We start from the raw sequence: 27280 nt of genomic DNA, 5'->3' as shown, positions 1-27280 counted from the left end.
GCAAGTGTAGGCTAAACTAAAACACCGTGCTCGGCTCTTTGTGCTGAGCCATCCGGCAGGTGGGAATGCACAACTCTGCCTGATTGCTTATGCCTGAGTCACCTCTTTCAGCATTTGCCATTGCCTAGCATGTTAGCATGCTGCCTGCTGGATAATAAACGACTTCATCTGCTGCAGCAGTGAGGATACTATTAAAAATTAACCCTGGGAAATGGTCCTGCATATTTTTTTTCTGTCAGACCCAGACAAGGGAGGAGAGGAATGCTGTTGAAATGGGATTTGCAGAAAATGCAAGGCGTGAGTTTTTAGCAATGGAGATGGTTCAGGCTTCAGTTTAATCACTGCAGTTGTTGGCAATTGATGATCAAAATTCAGAGGGCTTAAGGCACTTGATAAAGTTAAAATGAGTGCAGGTAGAAAAGACTCAATAGGCATATTGCAGTGGAGGTCAAAGGATGGGATAAATGGAGATTACTGTGCTGACGTGTAATTTATGACCCGTTTGCAGAAATAAATGAATTTATCACGTGGATGTTATTACCACGTGTAAGGAATGCTGCCTGTAGATGAAACGCTCTCCAGTTTTGGTTTATGTATTGCCCGCTTTTCTCATAGTATCACACTTAGAGCCGCACCCTACCTACAGAGGCATGCAGAGTGCATTTACAGAAGTGAAGGATTTGTATTAAATATCTCAGGAAACAGAGCAACTGACAGACAGATATTTCATTTTCTTGGCTTCTCTTGCCTCCAGCACCCACACAGTATCCATCAAATTGTCTGGAGTCAAATCCTCACAGGCTGCATTTGAAGCTTGGGCAAGGAGCCAGCCTGGTTTAGAGAGCAAAGTCCTGTCTGTCCGCACGCACTTACCACTGTCTGTGTGCTGCAGTCTGGAGCAGGGGACCTCAGCTTAGGCTCAACAAAAAATACCCCTTTAACTCCCTTTGCATTGTTCCAAGAAAGGGATTTGGTCTGAAGCCTGCAGACACATTCAGTAATGATTCCATTGTTGATACAAAAATTGCACCTTGTTCTGAGGCGTCATTCAGCTGGCTTTGGTACAGCAGCAAGCAGCACGTCCCATCCTGAGCCCATCCTGAGGGATGTCCCAGCTCCTTGAGCTGCTCTGTTCATGGATGGGTGGTACCTATAGATGGTCTGGATAGCTGTAATGCCAGGTGCACTGACTGTGCAAGCAGATCTGCCCTCTGCCTGGCATGCTTTCTTCCGGAAGCATATTGTGGCTGTTGATTTCACAAATGTACTGTGATATGACAGCACCTATCCAAGGGCCAAGCTGAGGTCTGCATGCTTGTCCTGAGTCACCTGCTTATCTCCACATGGCAGAGGTATTTTAAAATGTTGGGCTGAAGCAACATTTCCTGCTGCAGCAGGAGAAATCATATAAAGTTCCTTCATAAACAGTGTTACAAATTTGCTGGATGAAAGGTACTCAGGTATTGCTATGTCCAAATTGGAGACAATTCCTACTCTCTTTTCTTACTTGTGATATTTACGGAACCATGGTGGAAATATTCTTCAAACTAATTCCTGCATTTTATTTATTGTCTCTCCTTTCTCTCTCCATCTAGGTTGAGCTTTGTCATTAGCCCTAGTCCCTGTACCTATGTACAGCCCTTGCTGCAGCCAAGCACGCTGCTGGAACAAGGATTTAATTTTAATGATTACTGGCCAGGAGTTATCACAATGGTTGTCATCAACACAACACCAGTTTATAAGCATGGTCTTTGTGGAGGCTTTGGAAAGCACAATAGCTTAGAGTTAGTTTGGCAGCTCTTTGCAAAGTAGATGGTGCATGTTGAAATCACTTCCTTTAACTTCAATATATTTGAGATCACACCCATGGCGGGGTTATTTGTTTCCCTCCTCTTCACCCCCACGCCCCAGGTCTCTGTATTTCACTCTCCAGGTTGCCAAGGGCTGTGTGTGTTGCTCCTGTGTTGTGAGGCAAGTATCTTGAAGAAGAAAGAAGAGGCCTTTGTGAACATCTGTAGGCATACATCCAGTCACCCAATTCTCTAGAAAAGGAAATTGTGATCTATGCCTGGAAATTCTGCTTCCACAAACCAGAAGTTAACCAGTAAACAATGAATATACGGTTGTGTCCTAGACACTTGTGTTCCCACTGGGGTTTAAGGAGAATAAGAAGGAAATGTGTTTTTAACACCAGCTCAACTTGCAACTTGATCTGCTACTTCAGGGAGCAATCAACTGATAACTTAGATATTAGCCAGGTGCCAGTGTTTGGCACAAGATTACTTGGAATGACCTGTGTTGGTACATCCACAGCATGGCATAGGAAGTGACCATTGTAGGGCAGGACAGGGGAAGCTTGTGTGTATTCCAAGGAAGACAGGTTCTGTCAGTGGTGATGTGCCAGGAGTTGTTGGAGGGATACACACTTCACTTTGTCAAAAGTCCATCTTCATTTCTCACTTTGTCAAAAGTCCATCTTCATTTCTAACAGTGGGGAAGTCTAGGAATGAAAGGTCTTTGCTCAGATTGTGAAGGGAGTGAATGAAGGGGAGTCACAGTACTACAGGAGCCTCCTGGCTCCTACAGATGACAGTAGTTTGTGGACATGGGAGGATTCCCACTGTGAATTTCTGTCTTCTTCTGCAGGGATTTGCTCAGCCATATGCCCACCACCCAGCTCAGGCACTAGGAGTTTCTGTTCAACCAATGTAAGGGTTAACCCAGGGTCTCTTCTAAGGTGCTTCAAGAAAAGAAGATGGAGTGCTTAGCCAAAAGTGCAGGCATTCAGGCCAAAGAGCAGTGACAAAGTGCAGGTTTTCATGGCCAAAGAGCTGGCCTACAAACATGACTGGAGTCCCCTGTGGAAGACAATGTGCCATGTTCACTGCTGTGTACTGTCACCAGTACAGACAGTGGGGCTGCTGACAGATCCAGCCTTGAAAACTGTCAAGCAAGGCTTTTGAGGTGGGTGTGAGATTTGTGTGGACTGGGATGTGTTTTATGGTTTTCGACACTTGGAAACACTACCTGAGCATCTGTCTGGGTCTCAGCCAGCATGCTGAGTTAGGTAATGAAGCTGAATTTTTACTGAAACTTCTAGATAGTGCATAAAACATACAGAAGCATACCAATAACACATCTTTTCTCATCACTAATCTAACTTAGCTGCTGAGATTTAAGTACACAATCCTTTTTCTACACACACATTATGCCGAATTGGAGCCAAGGCTGTAAAGAGAGTGCCTGGAAATCAGGTCTGTCCTGTCATTTTGGGGACAAGGAAACATTCTTCATTCTCTATAAGGATGTAGAAGGGGTTCCTTCTAGTAGTCTAGAGGAAGTTACACATGGCAGTGATCCAAATATAGATGAATCCCAAGCCGTTCCAAAGAGGTTATCCATGGAAAAGGCAACCCTAGCTGCTTAAATTCTAGGGAAAATCCCAGTATGGTATGATGGTGTGTTGCACCACCTTTCATTGCTGTATAGTATTTGCTGAACTCAATTCCAGGCTGCCTGCAGCAGAAGCAGTGTAGTAGGGTCAAGGTTCCCCTGACAGAGCAGAGAGGACCATTTTTGCCTTTGCTCAGTTCATTCACTGATGCTGAGCCAGAAGGAAGCACAAATCACCTCGTAGACTGTGGAGCTGAAACAACTCTGGGGATGGGCAGGGTTCTTGATGCAAAAGGAGGATTTTGGCTTTTAGGATGTTAGGACAGGGAGCTGTGTCCTCCAGGCTACAGTTGCTGGCCCTAGGATAACACAGGTGAGCACAGGGATGCACGGGGTATACAGTGTTCCAGTCTGCAGAACTGCTGGCCCCATTTATCTACCTGCTGATCTCCTCCCTCCACATCTGCAGACTGCACTCCAGCCACCTTATTTCCTGCCCTGCAGGACAGGGATTTGTTGAGGACTTTTGCCTGAGCTGTTGTCTGTACATGGCTCACAGTGGTGCTGTTGCTGTGATGGCTGAAAGCCCCGGTGTACATGAGTTGCATTCAGAATAAGCTTTGAACTGTGCAAAGTGCATGCAAACTAGTGGTGTAATGGCATGCAAACTGGTGCTTTGACCTGATTAATTTTTTTTAAGCCCCAATTTCTTCACTGCTTCACATCATAGGTTGTCATATTGATGGGAAGTGAAAATAACAATCCCTTTATGATTTGGTAACATTTTATGGTGACTTTCCATTGGCACAAAAAGCAAGTACATATTGGAAAGCTGCTGTTTCCTCTGTCTGAAGACAACTAGATGAATTTCACAGCTAAATCCTGCTTGGAAAAACAAACCTAAAAAGCACAGTGAGGCCACAAGTTCCTTTACACTGCAGCAAGTGATGAAAAAACAAATGTTGCTCCTGAAAATCTGTGGAGAAAGAGTCACTGACCGTAACTCCTTTCCAACATCAATTCATTTTCCCCTTAGTTTGATGTTGAAAACAAAGTTGTAACTCAATCATTGACCATGGAATTCATCCCAGAAGAAATGCAAGGACCACCAACAATGTGGTCCAGGTGTGGATTATAAATATCATAATTTTGTGTCCCAGGAGCATTAATCCTTCAGCCAGTGCTCTTCCTTTTATATTTTGATTTTAAGCCTGCCATTTTTAAGGTTTCTCAGCAAGACTTTCTCTTGCAGAGGATTCCTGCCACAACAAGCACAGTGATACACCTAAAGTGGATGAAGCCCTGTAGGGGTACTAGAGTTGTAAGAATGTTGGGGTTTGTATCTACCAGTTCTTTGTTAAAAATTACCATCTGGCAGCTGCAGAGAAGCTTTGGACCTGTCTCATATTGTGGGACAGGATACCATACACTGGAAAAGCACATGTGTGCAGGCAGCATCCTTGAGCTTTCTAAAACCAGGAAATAGTTTGACCCAAAAGAAACTAAGAAAGGTAGAGGGCCTTGAACAGAGGCACAAAACAATAATAATTTATACACAGGCATTTCAAGTTACCATTGATTCATCTTGAGTCAGGAATTTTATAAACAAGGGTGTATAACCATACTTTTCTGGCTCTCAGTATTTTTTCAGATAAAAAGCTTTTGTTTCCTTTTTCCTGTAAAAATGTAAAGGGAGAAAAATATTACATTTACTGATCTTTTTATTTACAATTTTTCATTATAATTAAGGCAGAAATAGGAAAAAAGCCCTTCCGGAATTAGGCAGTCCTGGCTCAGTGGCTCAAATATTAATACAGTGCCCTATCTCACCGTTGCTGCCCCCTGTCTTTTATCCCAATCAATCATCTTGACTGTACAGTAATGCAACTACTTCTGAGCAGAATCTTTTGGTCATTCTAAAGCAATAGTACAAAGGAAGGAAAGATCCCTCTGGTGTGGCATCTGCACCAGATATGGCTTGAAAGTAAGTGGAATTCCACCTGAGTTCTTCCCTCCCAGCAGATCTGAGTCAGTGTTCAAGCTAAAAGAGATATCCCAACACAACTGAAGCCTGTCTTAAGCTTACCATTTCCCTACGAGACCCTACACCTACCATCTGTGTTTTTATTGCCCTCTAGTACCCCAAAAATGTACCAAGAAGGGTGTTTACTTTCCTTGAGTGAGCATGCAGCAGTGAGAAGAGACAGGTTCTGTCCCTCAGCACTGGCTCAGGGCCTCGGAAGTGTGTGGTCACCTTCAAAGTTTCTGTGCAACTTTGGTGATATCAGTAGTTTGGTTTGCTTGTTTATATAAGCAAGGGCAACATAACTATGAATGCCCTTCTTTCAGCATGAGTTAAAATACTCTATGAAAACTGTTATCAAAAATTTTTCCAGGTCTAGTTCAGTTTGAAAAGATACAGCTTTGTACAAAATGTTTCCTGACGAAGCTTTCCTTTCTGATTGCGGTTTATGAATTCACATAAGCCTGTGAAAAGGAGCAAAAACAAATGCCCAGATTCATTGAATCAGAGAATTAACCGGATTCTCTCATTGCCCTTTCTTTTCATGCCAGGTGCAGTAAAGAAAAATAAATTCAATTGGCAGACTCCTGTCATCCTTCAGATCTTTGGATCAGTTGTTTTTCCCTCTCAGCCTCATTCATTGCTCCTGAGGATGAACTTCTAAACACCTGCTGTGGTCGAAACTGTTCTTACATCATCTCCTGATCACAGTGACTTCAATTACATGAAATGATGAAGTTAATGCCACAGTCGAGACTTCAAAGCTGTTTCTGCAGACCTGAGCTGATTTTTTTGGAAAATGCTACAGTAGCTGCTAGTTCTTTACCAATAGAAGAATTACCAAAGTTGTCAGTGTTCTGCTTATCATGCAGTACAAGAAGATGGGAAAATTTTCTAGCAGAACTGCAGTCTGGGTGGGGGTGGAATGAGTTCTCTTAGAATGAGTTCTCAACTTAATCTCAGATTAGTTTCGATTTTTGTCTTTTTGTATAAAATGGAGATGAATATTCTTGGTCTGTACTACCTACTTGAGCCACATGACCTTTAAAAGGTGCCTTCCAACTCAAACTATTCTATGATTCTATGAACTTGTTAGCTGTGCTAGAAAAGGGATTCTCACAAAAAGGTGATTACTGGGCTTACTAATGAGGGTAAGAGATCAGGCTGCAAGGGGAACTGTTTTCAGAGACACTTTGAACAGTCTTTCAGAAGGGGGGAGACACTGATATGGATCTAAATGACTCTGATGGGTTATGTGCAATAGCAGAAAACTTTCCTCTGACCCAAAAGTCCCCTCTGGTTCTGTCTTTCTGAGTTGTAGGACAATGAAATTCTTAAATGTTAATTATGCAAGCTATTGTAACAGCAATTATCTATTGATCAATAATATTAATTACAGACTGGATTGATTGGATATTGCTTGTGACTGAGTAAAACCAGAAGAACTGGCAAATGTCTTCTTGTAAAATAAGACTCCCAAAGGAAAAGCATGTTTATCTAGGCTTGGCTTTCAGAGTAGGCTTCACCAATTCCTGTTCATTTGGGTAGCACCAACGGAATTAATCCAGAGTAATGAATTTTGTGGAGTTCCTGTGAAGGTGAGATCAGAATCAGGTCCACTGTCTCCAAGTAGGTCCAAGGTATGCTAATTGATAATATTAAGATTCTGAAACTTTCTTGGATAAACTGAAACATAACTTTTCTTTCCTATAAAGCTTCATGAATGTAAAACATGGTTCCTGGATAGAGATCACATCAGCTCCACAGTTATTAATTTACAGATTTCTCACTGACCTTAGCTCAGCTCTGGGAATGGTGCCAGCACAATTACAGTAACTCTGAATAAGGAGACATAAAGCTTCTGTATCTACCCTGAAATTGTGCCAGAATTTTCTCTTCCTCAGTGATGGAAAGATGCATTTCTTCGATTGGTTTCAAGTAATTCAGACTGCGTTGGCCATAAGTGGATTATTTCCAGCAAAACAAGAAAAAGAGGAAAACTACCATGCAGGTGTGTGCATACACAATACAGATACTCCACAGATAATCTTTGGGAAGTGTCTCCCAAGAAGGTGTATGTTGGGAAACTGAGTCAAGGTGATTTGATCTAGTTACCTGGAAAAAACATGGCAGAATTGGGAATAAAATTCCAGGGGCAGATGCTTGATTCAGTGTTGTTTTCACTGAATCACACTACCTTCCTGGAGCACGTCAAGGCCCATTGCCTTCCTTCCTGTGAAGATGGGCAGCTGGATTGCAATGACACCAGGTGGAGCTGAGTGTGCTCATTACCTTGGAAAATCAGGCCCCTGGTGATTCTCTCTGATGTTAATTGACCGTCAGACCCTGCAAGAGGGGAGTCAACACATTTCCTGACCTGTGGTCTAAGTGTTTTCCAAACCCTAGAGTAAATTGAATGTAGTTATAGAGGAAATGCTGATGCAATCCACCAGCAGCTGCTGCTCTCCCACATCCTCACAGAGAAGGTGAGGGGGTGAGTTGCACACAAGTAGTGCAGTCAAAACCCCAGCCTCTTCTACATCGCAGGCAGGACTCTGTGCCTTCCTGCCTCTGAGAGAAACACTGCTAAGGGCTGCTCCCAAGAAAATCCTGAATGCAAACCCCTGAAAAAGAAGGCTTTTCATGTGGGACCTCTGAGCATCCAATCACATCTTCCTAGGTGCCTGATTTATGAATCACATTATTGGAATGTGGAAATGTAGATACCTTCTAAGTGTGAGTAAGAATGGTAAGAGCTGCACTAGGGTTTCACTCTTGCACTGATGATGTCACCAAAAAAAAGTTGAACCACATCTGTTGGATCCAGATTATGATAAACTTCATTCTTACGTGCCTAATCTTTTGTCAACTCTCGTCTGGAAATTTAATCTTTTAATCTGTTTGGGTTTTAGTTGGTTGTTTTCTTGTTTTGGGGGGTTTTTTAAATGCAAAATCATTTGGTGAAACCAGCCTTGCTATCTGCCACAAGCTGCATTTTTTTTCTTTAACACACTGCAGGCATGCGGGGTCACTTTTGTGATGATGTTGTCATTAATTTTTCGTCGGCCGGCAAAGGTTTTGGAAGTGTGGAACAGAGATGTCCCCCTGTCACCCAAATCCCACACAGGGTCCTGCTGTCTTTCCCGTCCTCAGCACCGTGCCCACCCCGTTTTGCTCCCGCTGTTTTCCCGCTGCAAGCGCGCTCCTCTGCTATTCCCAGCCTTGTCTGGAGCCTCTCCTCCTGCTGCTGGCGGCGCGGGCAGCGGGCGGGGCGGAGGATGGGTGGCTGGATGAACGGATGGAAGATGGATGGGCGGGCCCGGGCCCGCTCCAGGTGCCGCGGCGTTGCCGGGCGACGAGCGGCCGCTGCCGCTGCCTGCCCGCCGCTCTCCCGTTGTCCCCGCGGCCCCGGCACGGCCCGCAGGTAGGAACCGGCCCGTGGGACACCGGAGGGAGCCCCGAGGTGTCTGTGTGGGGGGGGCTGGGTTCCCGTCCTGTCCCAGGGCGTGTGCGCCCGGTTTAAGGGGCGGTGAGAAAGGGCCGGTGTGGGACGCGCTGGCCTGGTGCGGGACACAGGGACTGGTGCGGGACACGCTGTCCTGATGTGGGACACATTGCCTGGTGTGGGACACCCCCAGTGCTTCCCAGGGTTTGAAGACCCCAGCAAAGCATGTGCAGGATGGTAGCAATCCAGCCCATGTGCAGGTGGAAAGCAGCTGAGGTCTGAGACCAAAAGTCTCTGTTTGTGTTCTGGTAGATGTAACAGGGTGTTTAAATTTTATGTTTTGGTGGAGCTCTGAGGAGAACAAAGTTGATGAATAAATAATCCTGGGCAGGTGTATTTTGTAGAAGTATCCCCAGGTATTTCACACAGAGAGAAATGCTCCTCCATGGGCCCTCCTCAGCTTCTCTTGAAGAGCTGAAGAGATTTGCTAGTGCCAAACTTAGGGGCTTTAAGTTTCGTTCAGCTTCTTGCAGAAAGGTGTGCTCCCTGTCCTGCTCCTGACCCCTCTGTGCTATGGAAAATGGTTTCTGTCAGCAAGAAACTCGTTTTACCCCCTCATAGTTTCTAGCAGTCAGTAATTAGTTAATTGGGTACCTTCATCTCTCTTTTGTCTTGTCTGTGAGGCCTGTGCTATCCTGGCTGTGCACCTGTCTTCTGTAGCTATTGATTCCTCATACAAATGTTCCTGCTCACCTATTAGTTTCCATTTCGACTGCTTTTACATGGCAACATTTTCTGACAACTGATACAGTGAAAGTATGCTAAATATTGACATTAACCTTTTATCCTGTGCTACCTCAATGGCGATGTTTTCTTTAACACAGGATCAACTTACTCCTACCAGAAAATCAGTGCTCTTTTTGTTCAGTAAAAAACTTCTTTTCGCCCGACTATGTAGATTCTTCTCTATCAAGTCCTTCACCTTCTCATGGTCTCTTTGGGAACTCTAATATTAGAGTTATACTTTCATTAAGCTGTTCCAGGCTTCACTGCTTCGTGTCCTGTTCCACTTTTAAGCCCTATTGAGCATGGACTTCTGGTGCTACAGTGAATAAAGTACTTCTCTTTATTAATTGCTAAGTGCTCAGAATCTCTTGGATTTGTTTTGTTTTTTGTTCTCTTGAAGACTGTGTTCTTACTGTTGTTTTAGCAGGACATGGAACAATTAAATAACACTATGAGCACCTGTCAGTCAAGATAAATGAAGATAAACAGTTGTGACTACTGAATTAAAATCTCTGTAGGAGAGGAATGGGAAATGATGCAGAACAGCAGTGGCATTGGAAGAAAAGGTAAGATAATTTCTAATGTGCAAATTACTGAAAATGTTTCAGAACTTTTTAAAATTACTCTCCCATTTAATGGTATTATTTTTATTCATGTTATTTTGTCTGGTTTCAGTTTGCCCAAAATCTTGAATTAAAAGTACAGTGTTCAGGCATGTCAGATCTCAGAGTTGCTGGCATTAACAGGTTTTGTTTTGGAGGTTGTGGTGATTTGTTTTTTTCTGGACTTTGTGTTCTCTCTCTTGGCTTTAACACTGAGAAGGACTGTGCTCTTGTAGGTCTGACCTCTCAATGACAATCACTAAAATTGACATTTTAGTTTACTATTGTAATGGTTAGTGTTTTTATACCTTCTATGGAGTCACATGTGGGCTTGAAAAAAATTAGAAGCAAAAGCTATTTTATATCAGTAAGGTCACAAGTACTTGCTATAATACAAATCAGAAGACGAGATTTGCCATGGCAGATGCAATAAATATTAACATGTGTGTATTAAAATGAAAAGATTGTGGATTCTGGCTAGTTCAAAGAAACATTATCTGATATTAAAAAAAATTAGAAAACACACATTTCTTTGACTATAGCTTCTCACATCTGGAAGCAGTATTCAAAGTATAGTAAGCTCATTCTTTATCTTGCATATTTTGCATCTTTAGTTTTTTAGAATGAAGTTCTAAAACTACCTTGGTTTTCTTTTTTTCTTTCTTTTTTTTAGTGTTCTTACATATGTGGTGATTGGTCATGGTTTTGCTTTATTTTAATGGAGTAGCCACCCAAGTTCAAAGTGGGGAATAGAAACATATATAGAATGAAGGGGCTTGAGTAAATTATTGATACTTGGGAAAGAGCATTCAGCTATTGTGTTTGTTATCTGAAAATATAATCTTGCAGCTGGTCAAACAGACAGTGTTAAAACTTCTGAGAATAAGGGTTGAAAACCATGTACTGTCTCTTTGGCCATATCTTGAATTTTGGCCAACTCTTGTGCAAAGCTGATCATCCTAGAGGGTAAATGGTAGAACTGAAATTCTTTCCATGAAATGCTTCAGAGAGAAGAGGAGATGAAGTGAGATGATGCAAAAGAAGGCTATAATTTAATGAATGGGCAGTTGGATGTATCCTCCATAATTCTAACTGCTGTTGACCTCATTTATAAATTTAGCCTCCAAGCAACCTATGCCTATCTTCCACAATTAATACAATGCAAAAACACACTTTCTCAGTTTTGAAAACTACTTCCTGATGAAATTTCTGTGTCTTCTTTAGTCACTGGATGAGTATTTGTCATGTCCTGAGACATGACAAATTACTGCTTCCCCGTACACCTCCCCAGCTGTTGAATACAATTCACCTTTTGGACTGGGAAGATACTGATTGCCAGAAATTACAGCAGCATGCCAGGGAGAGGATCACTATCTCTGCTTCTGGTAGTGTTTTTAAAGGATCTGTTTCTGAATACAGCAGTTGCCTTGGCCCAGCAGGACAGTTATAATGCCACCTCATCAGTAGGCCAAACTGATTTCCCAAAGGTCACTTTTCACTGTGAATCTTCTGCTCTTGCTAAAATTTTGGCAATGTCTGTTACTAAATAAGCTCCTGTGGCATCACCCACTGTTCAGTGTTTTTCTACAAGTTCATCTAGAATCTATCTCTTTTTGTACAATCTGTCCCATGTGAGCAACACGTTGAAAATCAGAAACTTCCCAGCCACTCTGCAAATGGCTTTGCAGGCCGGGAGGGAATCTCTTGCTGCAAATAGTTTAATTACCAAACAAAATTGACTGAAAATTGTTTGAGGACAGCCAGAGTATGTTTAAACTCAGAAATGCCATATATGATGCATTTTCATCCTGCACAAAAGTTTGCATTTCAAAAGGCTCATAAATGCAGTGCAATAGTAGCCAGGGGGCAAAAAAAGGGTCAATTTTTACTGTCCTTTGTTCAAGTGGAATCTGGAAAATCTTCTAAGTGGTGGATACTTAGAACTCCTGTGAAAACCAAAACCATAGTTTTTCTTCTCTGCACCTTTGGACTGTCACTCAGTTCTGAGTCCATGGGTTGGAATATATTTGTTCATCTTGAAAAAATACAGATTCTGCAAAACCTTTCTTTGCTTGTGTCCTTTTTTGGTATGTCTAACAACATGCCTGGCATCTGAATTTTTAAGTAATTGCTGAATTATGCCTTTTAAATGCAAAGAAGGTAAATTCATCTTCCAGTGACATCTACATCTAAGGAAGGGTCTGTGTGTGTGACAAGCACAGATATGTTGATTCCTGTATACCTTGTCATTAGCTATCCATGATAGGACCCCTTCATAAGGGAAAAAGGGATTTTAACTAGACCAGCCTCATTTCTCCCTTATTTAACATCTGGACACTGTTGGATAAAACCTTGTGGCAGCTTGTGGCCATGAAGAGCCAAATGTGATTTTCTGATCCCAGGCTACCTTGATGAAATGGTTTAGGGACTTATTATCTAGTGCATTGAAACAATTGAAAGTGCATTTGGCAACCCTCTGAGAGTGAAGGCGTTGGTACCTTGGAGTTCTGTTTTTCCATAACCCCTGTTCAACAGTTATCTCCACATCCTGCTCTCTTCTTTGCTTTTCTAGTGCTCATTGTGGGGACAGATAGCAGAAGAGTGTCTTGAGACTTTTTCTTACAGCAGGAAGTTCACCTTTATATGATAAAAACCCCTCAATCTCTAGCAGTTTCATCCAAGGATTTAGTTAATCCATAGCCACTGTCTGGAGACTTGTAGTACAGAGAGAATCAATGAACATTTGTAGCCAGACAGAAATTATCACTGACCACCTTCCACGACAGGACTCAAAACTAAAACCAATTGATTGAGCTTTGGTTTGTTTTTTCTTTGGCATGTAATAGAACATATAATAGAGAATGATCTGCTTTTATATCCTGCTATGAGGACATTTGTTGAGGAATTTACTTAGAGCAGGTACTGGGTGTGCAGCTGCAGTGAGAGCTGCAGGTTGTGCCTGGGTGGGAGCCCCAGGCAAGGGGCTGTGAGCTGGTGCTGACTCTGTGCACAGCAGAGGGCACAGGGACCTGTGGCACTGGCCTGGTGACCGGACACTGGGACACAACAGGAGCCAAGGGCTCAGCAGAAAGACCCCAGACTATTGCAGGTATGGAGGGTACAAAACCTGGGGATTCCTTTGTTGAGGGTGCCTCCTCAGATGCACCAGCTTGAGCTGTTTTTGTGTTACTGCACAGTGATTAAATTATTTTAAGGATCCAGACATCTGGGACTCTGCTGGGGGAAACTCAGGGCTGAGCCAAACCCTGTCTGACCATGTGAGTGGGGAACCCATGAGCTCTCTGGAGCCACCCACTGTGAAGGGGCTTTGGTCCCAGCAGTGAAAGTCTGGGGTGCTGGGAATGTGACTGCCAGAATGGCTCCTGGATGGTCAGACAGGGAAGTTTCCTTAAAAATTTTGCAAGTTAGCTCCAGAATTATGTAATATAGGGACATTGCCAGCTCATATGATAAAACATTTCTCATCACCCTGCTTAGCAGGGTCTCAGGGGGAAAGTATTATATATGCAGCTGTAATTATGAAATTATTATTTTATGTATCTACATTGAATCTGTAGATATACAAAGGAGAAATAGGTGATATTTGAAGGCATTGCCTTTTTATTATTACTCTTATGTTTTAAAAGAATATTAGACATTTTTTATCTCAACTGTGTCTGTGTTTGTAGCATGCATTTTCTTCTCTGGGATCACTGCTGCTTTGAGTGACAGCACAGTTTGAGCTCAGTTCCAAGCATGGGGGTATTACAAGGTCCACAAAACTCCCAAGAGCTTTCCCTGAGGAGTCTGTGGGACAGATCCCAAGGCTAACCTGCCATGGTTGTGCTAATTGTAGAGCAGGATTTATATTTAATAGCAAAGAACTGTCAGAACACTCTTGCAGCTTTTAAAACCATAAATAAGGAAGGTAAACAATGAGATAAATCAGTACACTTGCTTTGTGTGCACATTTGGATGCTTGAACCATGGCCTCAAATTGACTGAACAGTTACATGAAAATATCGTTGTAAGCATTCGAGTCATTCAGTCTCATTAAAGTCAGTGAAATTTTAATTATATTAGATGGGATATTGTTTTCTTAATATTTCATCTTTCCACTAAAAGCTTTTTTTCTGTAGTGGGGCACAGAAGTAGAATATTTATGAATGCTCTTTATAGTGTTTGTATGATCCCTTGATATTAATGTAGCATTACTGAAGTGGTTATCTTGTTCTGCTTAAAAAAACCAGAAGATTAAAATCAGATTGTTTAGTCATACACACACACACACAAAGGTCATATTAATAACAGGACTGGTGTTTTATTTTTCAGCTTTTTAGAAGCTGCACCTGCTAAAATAGACTGATGTGTTGCAGGATGCTTTATATTACATGAATGTTGCAGGAACTGTTTTTGCCATTATGGGTGGATTATTGTAACAGTAGTTTCCTGATGACATCATAGTAAATTCCAGCTGCCCAAACAGTTATTTTCCAGAAGAGGTTATCTGCAGTGCACTTGTGCAAAATTACACTTAGAAAGGGCACTCATAGTTCCCTTGAGACTTGTAAACCAAATGTTTTGTCAAATCTATAGTAAATACAGAATTCTTTGTTTTCATTCTCTGTCAGTGGTAACAGTATGGGCACTACTGTAATTTGTGATTCTGAATTAAACAGACAAAAATTATATTATGCAAGGCAAGAGAAATGGAAGTCTGCAGTGCAAGCTTCCTGTCATGAAGGGATAGATAGCACAATGGTTCTTAAGTGGGTCTTTTTCCTAGAGAATGTTTTGGCTGATGACCCAAAAATATAGATAAGGGCTCAGAGACTGCAGTACCCCCACTGGAATGGCACCCTTGGTGTCCAGTGAAGGCATGAGTAGCCACAGAGCAGGAGAGGATGCTGGTTGAGAAGCTGGCCTGAGGCAGTAGAGTTTCCTTTTTGTATGGGATGTTAACAGGTAGAGGTATATGCCTTTCCTAGAGTGAATTTTGATTAATGACTGTTGTTTGGGATTTTTGTTTTGTTTTTAAACAGTAACTGCTTGGACAAGCTATTCATGTAATGTCATGAAGGCTGCATTGGAAATTATCGTGCCCAGTCACGATTCAGAGGTTCTTTCCCAGTCTTAAGAAGCCGTAATTAATATTGAGTCAAACATTTCTGGCAATTGCTGAATTTAAAATGTGTATTAATATATATTTAATGAAGAATACACAATTCTATCACTGAGTCTTCGATAAATCTCGTAGCAGCAAAATAAAATCTTGGAGTCTTACCAGATTGTCATACCCTAAGAACATCAAATAACTGTTCTCTGCCAATTTCTTTCCAGCAAATTACTGTATTCTGAGGGGATTTTAAATAGCATGTTGTTCCAAGGATCATTTAATTTTAATAATGGTTTTTATTACTGGTATTTATATATGTTGAAAATGTCCTGCAGTTTTTAATGAACTGTCACAACATGTCTGTGAATTGAATAACTTATCATGATTACACACACTCACTTGGGTAAGGAGAGTAGCAGTAGTGGAGAATGTTGACAGATTAACTCTTTGTAGAATTCAAAATCTTCCATCTCACTGCTCTGGTCATTGATTTCTCCTGCACTCAATGATTATTTGCTTCTATTTATCCACACAAGTAAAAGACTGCCAAGTTAAGATTTTTGATGCAAATCCTACAAAAACAAATTTATTGGTTTCTTTCAATCTCTTATTCTTCTCAGTGTTCACTGCAGTATAAAGCTCCATTATTTTCCATCCCTCTTCTCTTCCCTGACACCCTCATGTGCTTACCAGTATTGCTGTCCCACTGGATTCACTGCAGGTTTGTGCTAGGTGCAGTTAGCTTCCACCCTTGTGTGTCCCTCTGGGAATGGTTCTATTCAGCACACCGATCCAACATACATCCAGTGCCACCACCTTCTCTGTGGAGGAAATCTTCAGCCTCATGACTCTTCAGACTTCTTTAGTGACAACAAAAGTCTTTGCAGTCCCTGTAAACTGTCCCACTGAGGCTAATGCTAGTTTGGGTCAGCATTGGCTTGTCCTGTGCCTTTGGCAGAGCTGTAGGTTCATCAGATGGGCCTGATGAAAATAAGCAATGTGTCTCTAGGAGGACAAATGTTCCAGGCCCCCTTCTTGCTCCTTCACAATGCTGGAGATTTCAGAGGTTCATGCATTTTACAAAATATTAACACCTTACAACTAGGATTCCTGCACTCTTAGTTTTTTGTTTTACAATCCCATTTTGAGGATGTTATTTTGATCCATGCTCAGGAGGAGATTGATTCTTCTCTGGAGCAATCTTTGAAGTGATAGAAACATGTAAGAAAATAGTTTTGCTTGCTGACAATAATTCAACTTGATCCCAAACAATTTGTAATGAAAATACTTTTCTCCTCACTAATCCAATGTTACAATAATTACAAGAACAGATCAATAGCAGGAAGTATAAAACAAAGTATTACTTCAGATATTAAGCCACAAATTGATCTCCTTGTCAAGCCTTAAGTAAATGCTGTATCAACATGTTTCAAAGATTTGAGGATGTTCTGAAATGTGATGGTGATGGCCCAACAGAGGGAGAACAGGAATTTGTTTTATGCAAGTGTGTTAACTCCTTGCAGCCTGTATTTACCAAATCCTGCTGCTATCTCATTTCGCACTCACACATTACATCAGTGTTCTCTGACTATTGCTCCACCTGGCTCTGATAACATACAAGATTATCTCTGGATAATGACAATCCTCACTTGACTTAGAAAGAACCACCAGTACTTGCACACAATCCAACACAAGTCTTGTGCAATTGGCAAAGGATTCCAGAATTTATATGACAAGAATATTCTACTCCAAATCAGTTACTGATCAAAATAATTCCTTCTTAGGAAAATAATGACACCAGAAGGTCTTCATATCACAGAAGATTCTTTAATTTTCTTGGACAACTGATGACTCTTACAAATCTGCAAAACTGACTAAATCATACTGACCTGTTCTAAAATAAGTAGAGGGAAAAAAGTCTGAGAAATTCTAGAATTCTTTAGAAAAATAAACAGGTAGTAGACATTTATGTATTGTAATTTTTCTTCTAAAATGCAAGACACTCTTTTTGAGGTTTCTTTTCCTTCCTAATGGGCTGAAGTGTGAAAGTTGTCCTTACACTACTGTGGGCACACTGAGGTTTTAGAAGCTACTCAATTCACTTTATGGTGGTTCTTTTATAAGCCAATAAGAAAGATTGAAAGGGGTTGTGTGACTCTGAAGAATTTGCTCCTGAATATGTTTATTTCTAGTCATTGAATATTGCTGTGGCTTAGGTGTAGCACATTTAAGCAGTCAGCTTCTCCTGTAGGAGTACTTGCCAGGTAGGTGCAGTGATCTGGAAAAAATAGGGTTTACTTTCTGTGGGCTTCTTCTGCTCTGATGAGTGTACAGAAGGAGCACTCAGGAATCTGAGGGTTTGGTTCCTTCCTTCCTAGTGCAGGAGATTCTGCAGGGAGAGGTTTGGTGTATCATCAGATTTTTTGTTGCTGTTTTTGTTTTGATAAAGGCTGCTGGTTTTTCTGACAGTACAGAGTCTTCCAAATTTCTTATTTTTTGTGCAAGTAAAGAATTTTGATTGAACTTGAGTAGTCAGAGGAAGAAATCTTTTTGATCCAAACCTCTTTCACCTTCTACTGAGTCAGTCCTCTCAAGTAGAGATGACCAGCTGAGCAGTCAGAACTCCTATTTTTCCTAGCAGAAATTACTCCTGTGTTTAACTGTGTATTAGTATGAGGAGGAAGGAAAGTAGTAATTCTCAGGTCTTGGCCACCACTGAGGCTTTGTCAGCCAGTTATGATTAGCTTGATCATTTAATTACTTTTCCAGCACTCAGAATAAATATTGCTTCACAGTGAAGAACAGAACAAAACTGCAGGTGTCCCTTCAGTAGAGCAAGACAGCTTTTCTCTAGTCTAGCCTTTTGTTGTTACAGCAGTGTTTCCAGCTGTGATACTTCCTTGTTGCCAAGTAGTAGTAAATAGCTGTATAAATCACAGTAATGCTTGTACCATTTGGGTACAGCCGATTGCTTTCTGACTCTAACGGGTGTACATATGCTTACTCTCATATTTCAAAGTTAATTGTTAATATTTCTGTGAAAGTGATATCTTTGGGAATTGAAGAATGACCTCACTTGAAGTGCTTAATCTTCAAACTGTCTTTGACTCCTCACTTGAAGCATACACAATTTTATTTAAATTGTATTTTAAATTTATTTTTTCCAAGACTGTCTTCAGATCTAGAAGTCAGTAGCCATTGCCTGCCTAACCTAAAGTCAGTAGCAGTGCTGGGATGTTTGGTTTAGGACAGCAAATACAGACAGGTTCTGTCCATGCTACCTGCAGTGAGAGTTCAAAATGCTTGAGAGAGGTAGTGCTGTGCCTCGGTACTGGCACTTGCAGTCTGGAGTCCAGCAGAGTTTTGTTGAGTGGTGTTCATGTTCTCAAGAGGAAATGGGTAGGTGGGGAGCCTGTGTGGGTGGGAAGGTCACTGGCACTGGAGAAGGATGAGTAGTGAGAAAGGACTAGAGTCTCAAGTTGATTGTTCTCAGCTTTCTTTGTGCAGAGCTATAGGCACACCTGGCTTCTTATATACCTGCAAACAATAGTTTACACTCAAAACTGAGTGAGGTGTGGGACTTGTGTAGCTCTTGTGGGTGAAAAACAGGAAGATCATCTGTTACATAATGTATAGCTTTGGGTTCATGCTGATTAAAGAAACCTGTATCTCCATAGGCATTTTCTGTCTTGCAATAGGAGTCAAAATAGATTTTGCTGACAGGAAAATAATAAATACGGGTAGAAAAATCAGAGTGCTTGTTATCCTTTTGTTGAAAACATGTTGAGATGGACCTGAAGTGGAACCCTGACAGAGTTTCTCATTCAGGCTCATCTGAAGACCAGGAGACTGATTTGAATTGGCAAGGCAACCCAAATCCCAGTCCATTGATTAAAGATGATGGAGAGCTGCTTATGGATGAACATCTTTCCCCCAGGAAACTGGTGAGTAGGCATCCAACTTTTTAATGAAGTGGAAGAGGCAAACTGGCATATACAGAGCTGTATTAACCGTCCAACTGCTATTGTACTGATTGTGGATTGTTGCCTCTCTGACATTTAGCTTTCTGTGTAAAGTAGATTCTGTCTTATGAAAGTATATCAAATGTTTGTCCTCCTTTCACCTTGTTTCATATCAAAAGTACTCCCAGCATGTATGTGGCTGTGTTTATTGCCAGAATTCTTGAAGCAGAGTGAAGAAAAGTACAGGTAGCATAATTATAGTCTACACAGATCTCATTAATGCCATCTGGAGTACCTTGAATCTTACCATTAGAAAAAGAATTTACATCAATCTTTTTCTAGAGATTGGAAATGTAACTTTAAAAGCACAGGTTTTTTTCCTCTGAGTTAGTGAAATCCTCTGTCCTGCTAAAAAGCCAATTAAAATATTCTGCAAATGATAGAAGTACTTTCTATACAAGTCAAAGTGGGAGGAATTTCAAAGCATATTTGAAAGCCAGTTTCTTTTAGACTAGGGGAAATTATTTTGGTATGCAGCCTGTTGAAAGAGAGTAACATGCTGAAATCTTCATGAAGGAATTTACTTTGTGGAAGAATACTTGGTTGCACACTGTATTGTACTTGCTCAGGACTAATTAAGGGTGAAATCCTGTGGGACGTGTAGGAGCTGACCAAACCACGTCACTTTCCTGTGCTAAAGGAAGGGAGAACTGAGAGCAGAACTTGAGGAGAGAGGCTTTCTATATTACAGACCTACAGAAGAACCTCTCTTCTGCTGGGGAGCATTTGTGAAAGACAGAGGAGGCTGCCAAGGCTGTGGTTCAGGTGCTCCCAGCAGCCAGGGTGGTGATGGCAAGCATCCATAATCCCTGTGTATCCACAGCACCAGTGGGGAGACAGGAGCTTCCACAGGGAGCAGATTCCAGCTGTGGGCCCACACTACTCCCCTGCCACTCCCAGCTACATTCCAGTCACCATTTTGACCATGTGCTGTAGATTAGGCAGAACTATTGTTCCCTAATTAGCCAAGTCTATTAGTGTTTATAAAATGGTTGGAGATGCAAAAGCCCCTTTCTGCAGAGTGGGTATTTTGAGCATTCTGGAGATAAATTGCTGCATGCTTGTGTGGTCTATGCCATTCACTTGGGCTTGTGAGAACCTCTGACCACTTCTTGGTCTTTTTTTAAACCTGGCATAGAATTGGACCAGCCTAATGTGTTTGTGGCCTACAATAGCCTGTATAAATCTGATGGGAACACCTCAGATTAGTCTGTACTTTTAGGGCACGAACCAAAGCCTATTAGAGTAACCAAAACAGCTGCCCTCTGATTCAATCAACTGAATGAAACCCTTAGGAAGTCCTTTCATTGGCATGAAGTTCTCTTTCTGAACCTCTGCTGCTGTGAACGAAAGTTCACAGCAAACTGTAAGCAGAAAAGTCTGTGTAAGACAATGTTACCTACATCCCATGAAGTTCCTGTTTATTATTTTGTAACTTTTTAAAAAGTGCAGATAAGAAGTTAAATAATTGAGTCTTGCCTTTTTTTGAGATTGTGGGTTTTAACATTTGTAAAGAATCTAACTTCAAAGATTCTTTTAAATGAAGTACACTGTCCTGCTAATTTTTCTGGACACAGTTATTTCCTGCCCTGGAACCCAACATTTGTGTTGGCATAGCTGGGATACTTCCTGCTCAGAGGAAAAACTACATGACACTGTCAAGGAAATATTTACAGTGCTTATAGCTTGTTTTAATAACATACCCCATCTACCTATTCTCTGACCTTTATGTTGATCAAATGGAAATCACTGCTACCATAAGTTTACTTCCTCTGGATTTGCAAATGTTCAAAATGTTCAAATATTTAATACAAAGCAAGTTTTCATGTGCATAATTCTTTAAGAACCCACATGTCATTGACAGTCAAATGGTTTGAAAGGTTTTCTTGCTTGAATCAATACAATTGCAGTATCTTTTAGATTGTGTTATTGTTGTGAATATTTTAGGAATTATTGATTGTATCTGTTGAAGTGCTCTGAGAAGGAAATGAATAGACTTCTAAATACAGGCTCATTAAAGTAGAATTATTTTATATTCAAATGAGGGCATGGGCCACACTTCAGTGTTGTGTAGGCAAATTTTTGGACACCTTATGGATGTTCCTGAGTACTCCTTGTCCTCAAAATGGTCTGCTTGCACCAGTTTGGTTTGAGTTTAGGGAAGCTACACAGTCTAGATGTGCAGACTGTGGACACTGGGCATCTTGAACTGTAGCCTGCAGCCTCATTTCTACCTGCACATTTGACTCATTTTGCCCCTTTTCCAGGGGAATGGCTAATTTGTAGTGAAACCATTAGCAGTCTCCATTAGCAGTCTGCATTATTAAGAACTCTCTAAAACTTGTGACACTTGTTCGTTTACTTTTTATCTGCTTGCTGCATTGTTTTCCTCCAAAGAGAGGAAAGTTTGCTTTGACTGTTTTTTTTATGTTTTTTCTTTCCTTTTTGCCTTCTTGGACTGTGCAGAACAAAAGACAACTTCTATAAAACCATTGGACCATTGCCTATTTTTTTCCCTCTCCATTGTGGATCCCCTCACCTAGACTTTATGCTCATTCACCACAGGGTTTGTAGCCTTCTGGAGCCTTGTTTCAGCATAATGTTCACCTCAAATCCTGTATGATTTCATATTTCCATTATGTTAACCACATCTTCTAGTTTATTCTTGCAGCACTGTTGTGTTAACATCTTTTTATATTTGAATGTCCTTCATCCAGACTACAGGTCAAAAGCTTTTGATGCAAGTGTTGGTATCGTTACATGTCATTTTTATTCTTTCTGCTAGTATCAATATCAATTTTCTGTTGCACTCTTTAATCTTCCTCTATATGAATAGGTGTTCTTGCTTTTCCATTTATACCTGTTCTGTTAATATTTTCAGCTCTATATTTTCCTAGTTATTTTCCTATTAATATTTCCCTGCTCTGCCCATCCTTATGGGTGGCTGTCAGATATTGTAGAATACCAGGGTGAGCAAATTCTCACTTTGTTCTGAAAACTGGCTAACAATGGGCAATTAATTTTTAACTCTATTAGGGCTGTGACACAGAATTTTCATTAAATGTGGAGAAACTGAAATTAAGGGCGCCACCTGTCTTTAATCACATTTTTATTTTGTTCTATCAACCCCCGTCCTCTCCCTGCTGTTTGCAAAGGATCTTTTCCTGACTTCCACTAAAAGCATTCCATTTCTCAGAAGAAACTCATTTTACAAGGTCAAATGATCTTCCAGACATTGTCACATTGTAAAACCCAATCACGTTTGTGTGTGATCTTTAGAGAAGAAAGGAAGTATTCTCTAATTCTGCTTTTTATTGATCCTGCTCCAACTAATCATGTTTTCCAAACTTAGGAACACGTGTTCGGATGTGGTGTTTAATTTTGTTGCTCAGGAGATTAGGGTGTATTTCATATGGTATGCATTCATCCTCATGGGAAAAAGAAAATGCTGGAGGGTCCTGGAACAACAGATTGGATTCTTGCTGAAATGGCTCAATTGTTTCCTTTTTCCTCACTGTTGTAAGATAAATGGATTTGAAGGAAAAACTGGGCATCAAAGAAGTGCAGAATCTTGATAAATTATGTTGAATAAGAGAATTGAAGTAACTGAATTTGATTGAATTTGGATCTGCTGAATCCTTCAATAGAAATGTATAACTTTTTTTTTAAAGTTTGAGAGGTCCTCCAAGGATAGGTTGTTTCAAAGTTAGATCAGATTCCTCAAGACAGCAGATAGTAGAGGTAATAATTTGAACTAGGGAAAAAAATTACAAACCCTCCTTTAGTTTCAGAGCTTTCGTTTTATAAGTTCCTCTCCTAACACTTATACTTTAACATTGTAGTTGCTATTTGGGCATCTGATGTTTTGCTTTCAAATTTTCATGCCAGGAGTCTCTATAAGTGTGCACAAACAAATATATGCTTTAATATGATAAAACTCAGATATTTATTTACTTACAGCTACCAGTGCTTAGCTAATTACAGTCTTGACTTTTCCATGTTCAGTGACACAATCTTGAACAATGATTGTAGCTACTGTCTGTATACCTGATTCCTAGATAGGAAAAAGAATTCATGTTGGGGTAAAACTTTTTTTTGTATCTCTGTGAAGGAAAGTAAATCCTTAAAACAAATCTAGCAAAATCTGATGTAAGAATGTCTACTATCCTGTCTACTCCTGACCTGCCTGTTAATCCAGCACATAGTTGAAACTGAGGGTTTTTTCCCACCTACAGAAGTGGCACGGGGTATTTCTGGGAGATCAGTGACCCTCCCATCTGTGGTGCCCTACATGCCTGCTGCAGTTTGCAATTGTTAGATTTCCCAGCAACTTGCCACATCAGATCCTTAATACTGGTTTAAAGAAAGGTTTCAGAACTGTGAATCCCCAGCATGAGTCAGTGAGGAGCTGAATTGTAGATAGCAAGACTAGGCAAGGACCTATTCATATGGATCTGCTGGCATGACATGGGGGCTTCAGCACAAGAATAAAGACATCTTTACTAATGCATCCACCACTACTTAAATGTCATATTTACTGTCCTCATCTACACTTCACATATAAGCCAAGAAAATATCTTTTTTGTAGCACCTACCTAATTTCTTCATCTGAGCTGAGAGAAAAATGTATTTATATGTATATGAAGAAGGTAGTGAAATACAGCTAAATATTTTGGTTAGGGGCATCTGCAGCATTTAGCCCTTTTGAAAGGAAGTTTGCCTGTGAGGCCATAGAAGTTCTGTTCCCTTTCTTGAATCACTTAAGACCTTAGCTAATATTTTTCCTCTTAGAAGAAATATTTTGTTATACTTTTAGCAATTTTTTTTTTTTTTTTGTGAAGGAAAGATTATACTTCAATTGGGAATTTGAAAAAAAAATGTGATAAACACATGAATGGACATGAATCTAGAATTTGCATACAGGTGCAGTATTCAAAGAGAGCAAGCTCACCACTCAGGAATTCCTGTCTTAGCCAAATTAACCAGGATCAGCAAAATAAATGCACAGCTGGAAATATTTCTCTGACAGCTGCATGCAACTTGTTCTTCAGCAACATGCCTACTTTTCTTAGAGTATGTGAAAAATCTAGGGAAGAGAGAAGACATCAATTGTGTATGCCAGTTTTGACTGAACAGTTATTATTTGCCAATTAAGGGATTTACAGATGGCTGCAAGTGGGACTTGAACTGGATTTCCCAGCATCCCCAGGTGACTGCTCCACCAGTTGGGAAGCTCTGCAAGCACAGAATTATTTCTCACTTGCAATTTTTTACAGAATACTTACTGGCTTTTCTTGTCAGTCAGAGGAGAAGCTTTCCAAACCAGTGGGCAGTCCCTGTTGGCCAGACATTTGGCCAGACGTTTTGCATGGTGGGAATCATTTGTGAAACATAATGGACTTGCTTCTTAAAATACTGGCTAAATTATTTACCAATAGCTTCTTCATGAAAAATAGTTCTACTCCTAATTTGAAGAAGGTGAAAAAAAGGTAAAGTGAACTTTATTTGCCTTTGTGTTACTTATGCATATTCAAAATATCTTCAAAGACTTGTGCTTTACCATGGAAAGGTGTCCTTTCAAATAAATAAATTTACAGTGGAGTGTAAAACTGCTGCTTAGAATCAGCCTTTCAGGCCACCTACTTGAGCATGATGTGCCAGAAGGATTTTGATGTTTGTTTCTTCAGAAAACATCTCTAACTGATACCTACCTTGCAGGGCTGCAGATGGGTGACAAGCAGAGTCCTCTCATAACACCAACACTCAGCTTAGAATTATATTGGTTTTTTCAAGGTATCTTTTTGATCTAAAATAACTGTGAATATATCCCACTATTTGCCTAGTTGGTCCCTTTCTGTTTGCTGTACTTGGAGGCTGAGCAGCTGGAAACAGCCAAAGAAACACTTAGATGGTACAGCACCTTTATGTCTGTAAGCATTCCTGGGGCACAGGCAGAGACATTCTGTCCCTGGCTGTCAGAACAGCCCATTAAGCTATGGGCAGGCAGTCATTGCCTGAAACCACAGTGAGACACCTCTGAATTAGGGCAGGAGCCTGTCCTAGACCTGGGATGGCCCCGGGAATGAAGAGAGACAGAGCACTGTAGCATCACTTCTATCCACATGGTGCCAGACATCTCTCCGTCCAAGTTGATGACCCCTTCAATGTGTTGGTGATTTTTTTTTTTTTCTCTTGGAGCAAAATTCATCCAAAATATCCCTCCTTTCAAATGTTGATGAAGATTCCCATGTTTTGACATTAAAGAACAGCATAAATAGAAGATCCTGCTGAATAGGTTTCATCTTTGCTTAAATGTTTCCATGTCCTTCCCTAAGTGTCCCCCATTTCTGGTGTCAGAATTTTCGCTGTGACATAAGAAGTATCACACTTGCAGGTGCACCAGCATGCCAAGAATGGTGGCTGGAGAGTAGTAATGTCCTAACTGTCTTCCACAGGAACCATTCCCCATGTATCCTTCTCTCCAAGTGCCACCCTGGCCTTTGCTTACTGACTTCCTTGCGATCAACACCTGGGGTCTCAGTGCTTTAGTAGCTTTAAATGAGCTCATATCCCCCCACTCAAGAGCATTTCTCATTTCCTTCATGTACTACACTAACTTGTGCATCCCACAGCAAATTGGTTTCAAGCTGTCCCAGCATCTCCTCACCATCAGCAGATGGAAGGACAGAGATTGTCACAGAGATTGTCTTGGAAATGTGGAGCAGGGAGGTGGGCACCAAGAATATATCTGGAGTTTGTCGCATCTGGTTAGCACATGCTTCAAGGCAGCTATCTATAGTTCAAAGAGCTGGTGATGACAGCCAATAACCCTTTCCAGCACTGGAGTCATAGTTCTGCCTGTTGCAGTACAAAAATACGAGTGCACTAACCAGTTCACCTCTCAGACAGTGGAAAAGGTATGAGTGGTGGATCAGGAAGAGGAAAAGAGGGCAAGGAATGACACTGGTAATCCCTGGTATGAGAAAAAGGATTAGGGAACCCTAGATAAGGAGTGAATATAACTTTGTGCAGATTTTATACTTGGATTTTGAAAAAAAAGATCAGGAAGCAGAACTGTGAAGGGAGGCTGTGTGGAATATGGCAGGGGAAGGACGGCACGCAGGGAACTTGCAGACAGCAGAGGAGAAAAGGACAAAATAAGGAGTAAAGTCTCCATGGGCTATCAGGACCTTTTGCTACTCAGCAGACAAAGTGTGCAACCCTAAGCTTATAACTTGTTCTGAGACTTCTTCCTGTTCTGATGTAGACTCTTAAAACTAATTTGATGGCAAGCAGGGAGGTATTTTCAGAAGCTCCTTCCTTTAATGACAGTGAACTTGCATCCGAATCCAGCAATCTGAGCGCATGGTTTTATGCCAGGACATCGGCTAGCTCTCGTTTCACACATAATCTCATGCTATGTGACAGACAGTGTCATCTGCTGAAAAGGGTACTGCAAAATGTGTCTTGCCATGAGGACCTTGGGCTCACTTGGAGGGAGAAAACAGTCTGTAGCTGTTAAGTTTGCTGCCTTTGCAAGAGCAAAACACATTTTACGGTGGCTGCACATGGGAATAGAGTCTTAGAAGCTTTCTTATGTTCAGCCTGCTTAAAATCAGTTTGAAAAAATAAAAACAAGATTAAAAAATAATTTTAAATGTAATGTTTTAAAAGTAGTTCAAAAGCAGTTGAAGGTATTGGATAATGCTGTTTCTTAGGACTACAAGTCAAAACCTTATAAAGTTTTCAAGAGGGAATGCTCAATTGTTTCTGGAGACTATGTTCTTTTGAACTGCCATTTCAGTTACACTCAGACTAGTTTTGGTCCTTTGTAAGAGGATGTAGAGCCATCAGAGGAAGTTGCAGCCACTTGTGCACAATAAAAATGTTACC

The 27280-nt window shown here is 40.9% G+C and overlaps 1 protein-coding gene across 4 annotated transcripts in view; it reads left to right on the top strand.

Annotated features, from left to right (window-relative positions):
- LRRC56 (leucine rich repeat containing 56) overlaps positions 1-27280 on the top strand; it is a 77768-nt gene that overhangs the window by 9208 nt on the left and 41280 nt on the right. Inside the window, exons 4-6 of one of the 4 annotated variants that reach the window (XM_056491978.1) lie at positions 8435-8840; positions 10075-10213; positions 19194-19309. In XM_056491978.1, the coding sequence (XP_056347953.1) occupies positions 10180-10213; positions 19194-19309 (150 nt within the window). In that variant the 5' untranslated portion in view covers positions 8435-8840; positions 10075-10179. Of the gene's footprint in view, positions 1-8434; positions 8880-10071; positions 10214-19193; positions 19310-27280 lie in introns of those variants that run through there. The other 3 variants (XM_056491977.1, XM_056491976.1, XM_056491979.1) reach the window with 3 other exon arrangements.

Source organism: Oenanthe melanoleuca, chromosome 5 (assembly GCF_029582105.1).
Source record: "Oenanthe melanoleuca isolate GR-GAL-2019-014 chromosome 5, OMel1.0, whole genome shotgun sequence".
In the NCBI taxonomy this organism is placed as follows: Eukaryota; Metazoa; Chordata; class Aves; order Passeriformes; family Muscicapidae; genus Oenanthe; species Oenanthe melanoleuca.
This window is presented reverse-complemented; position numbering and strand designations above follow the sequence as displayed.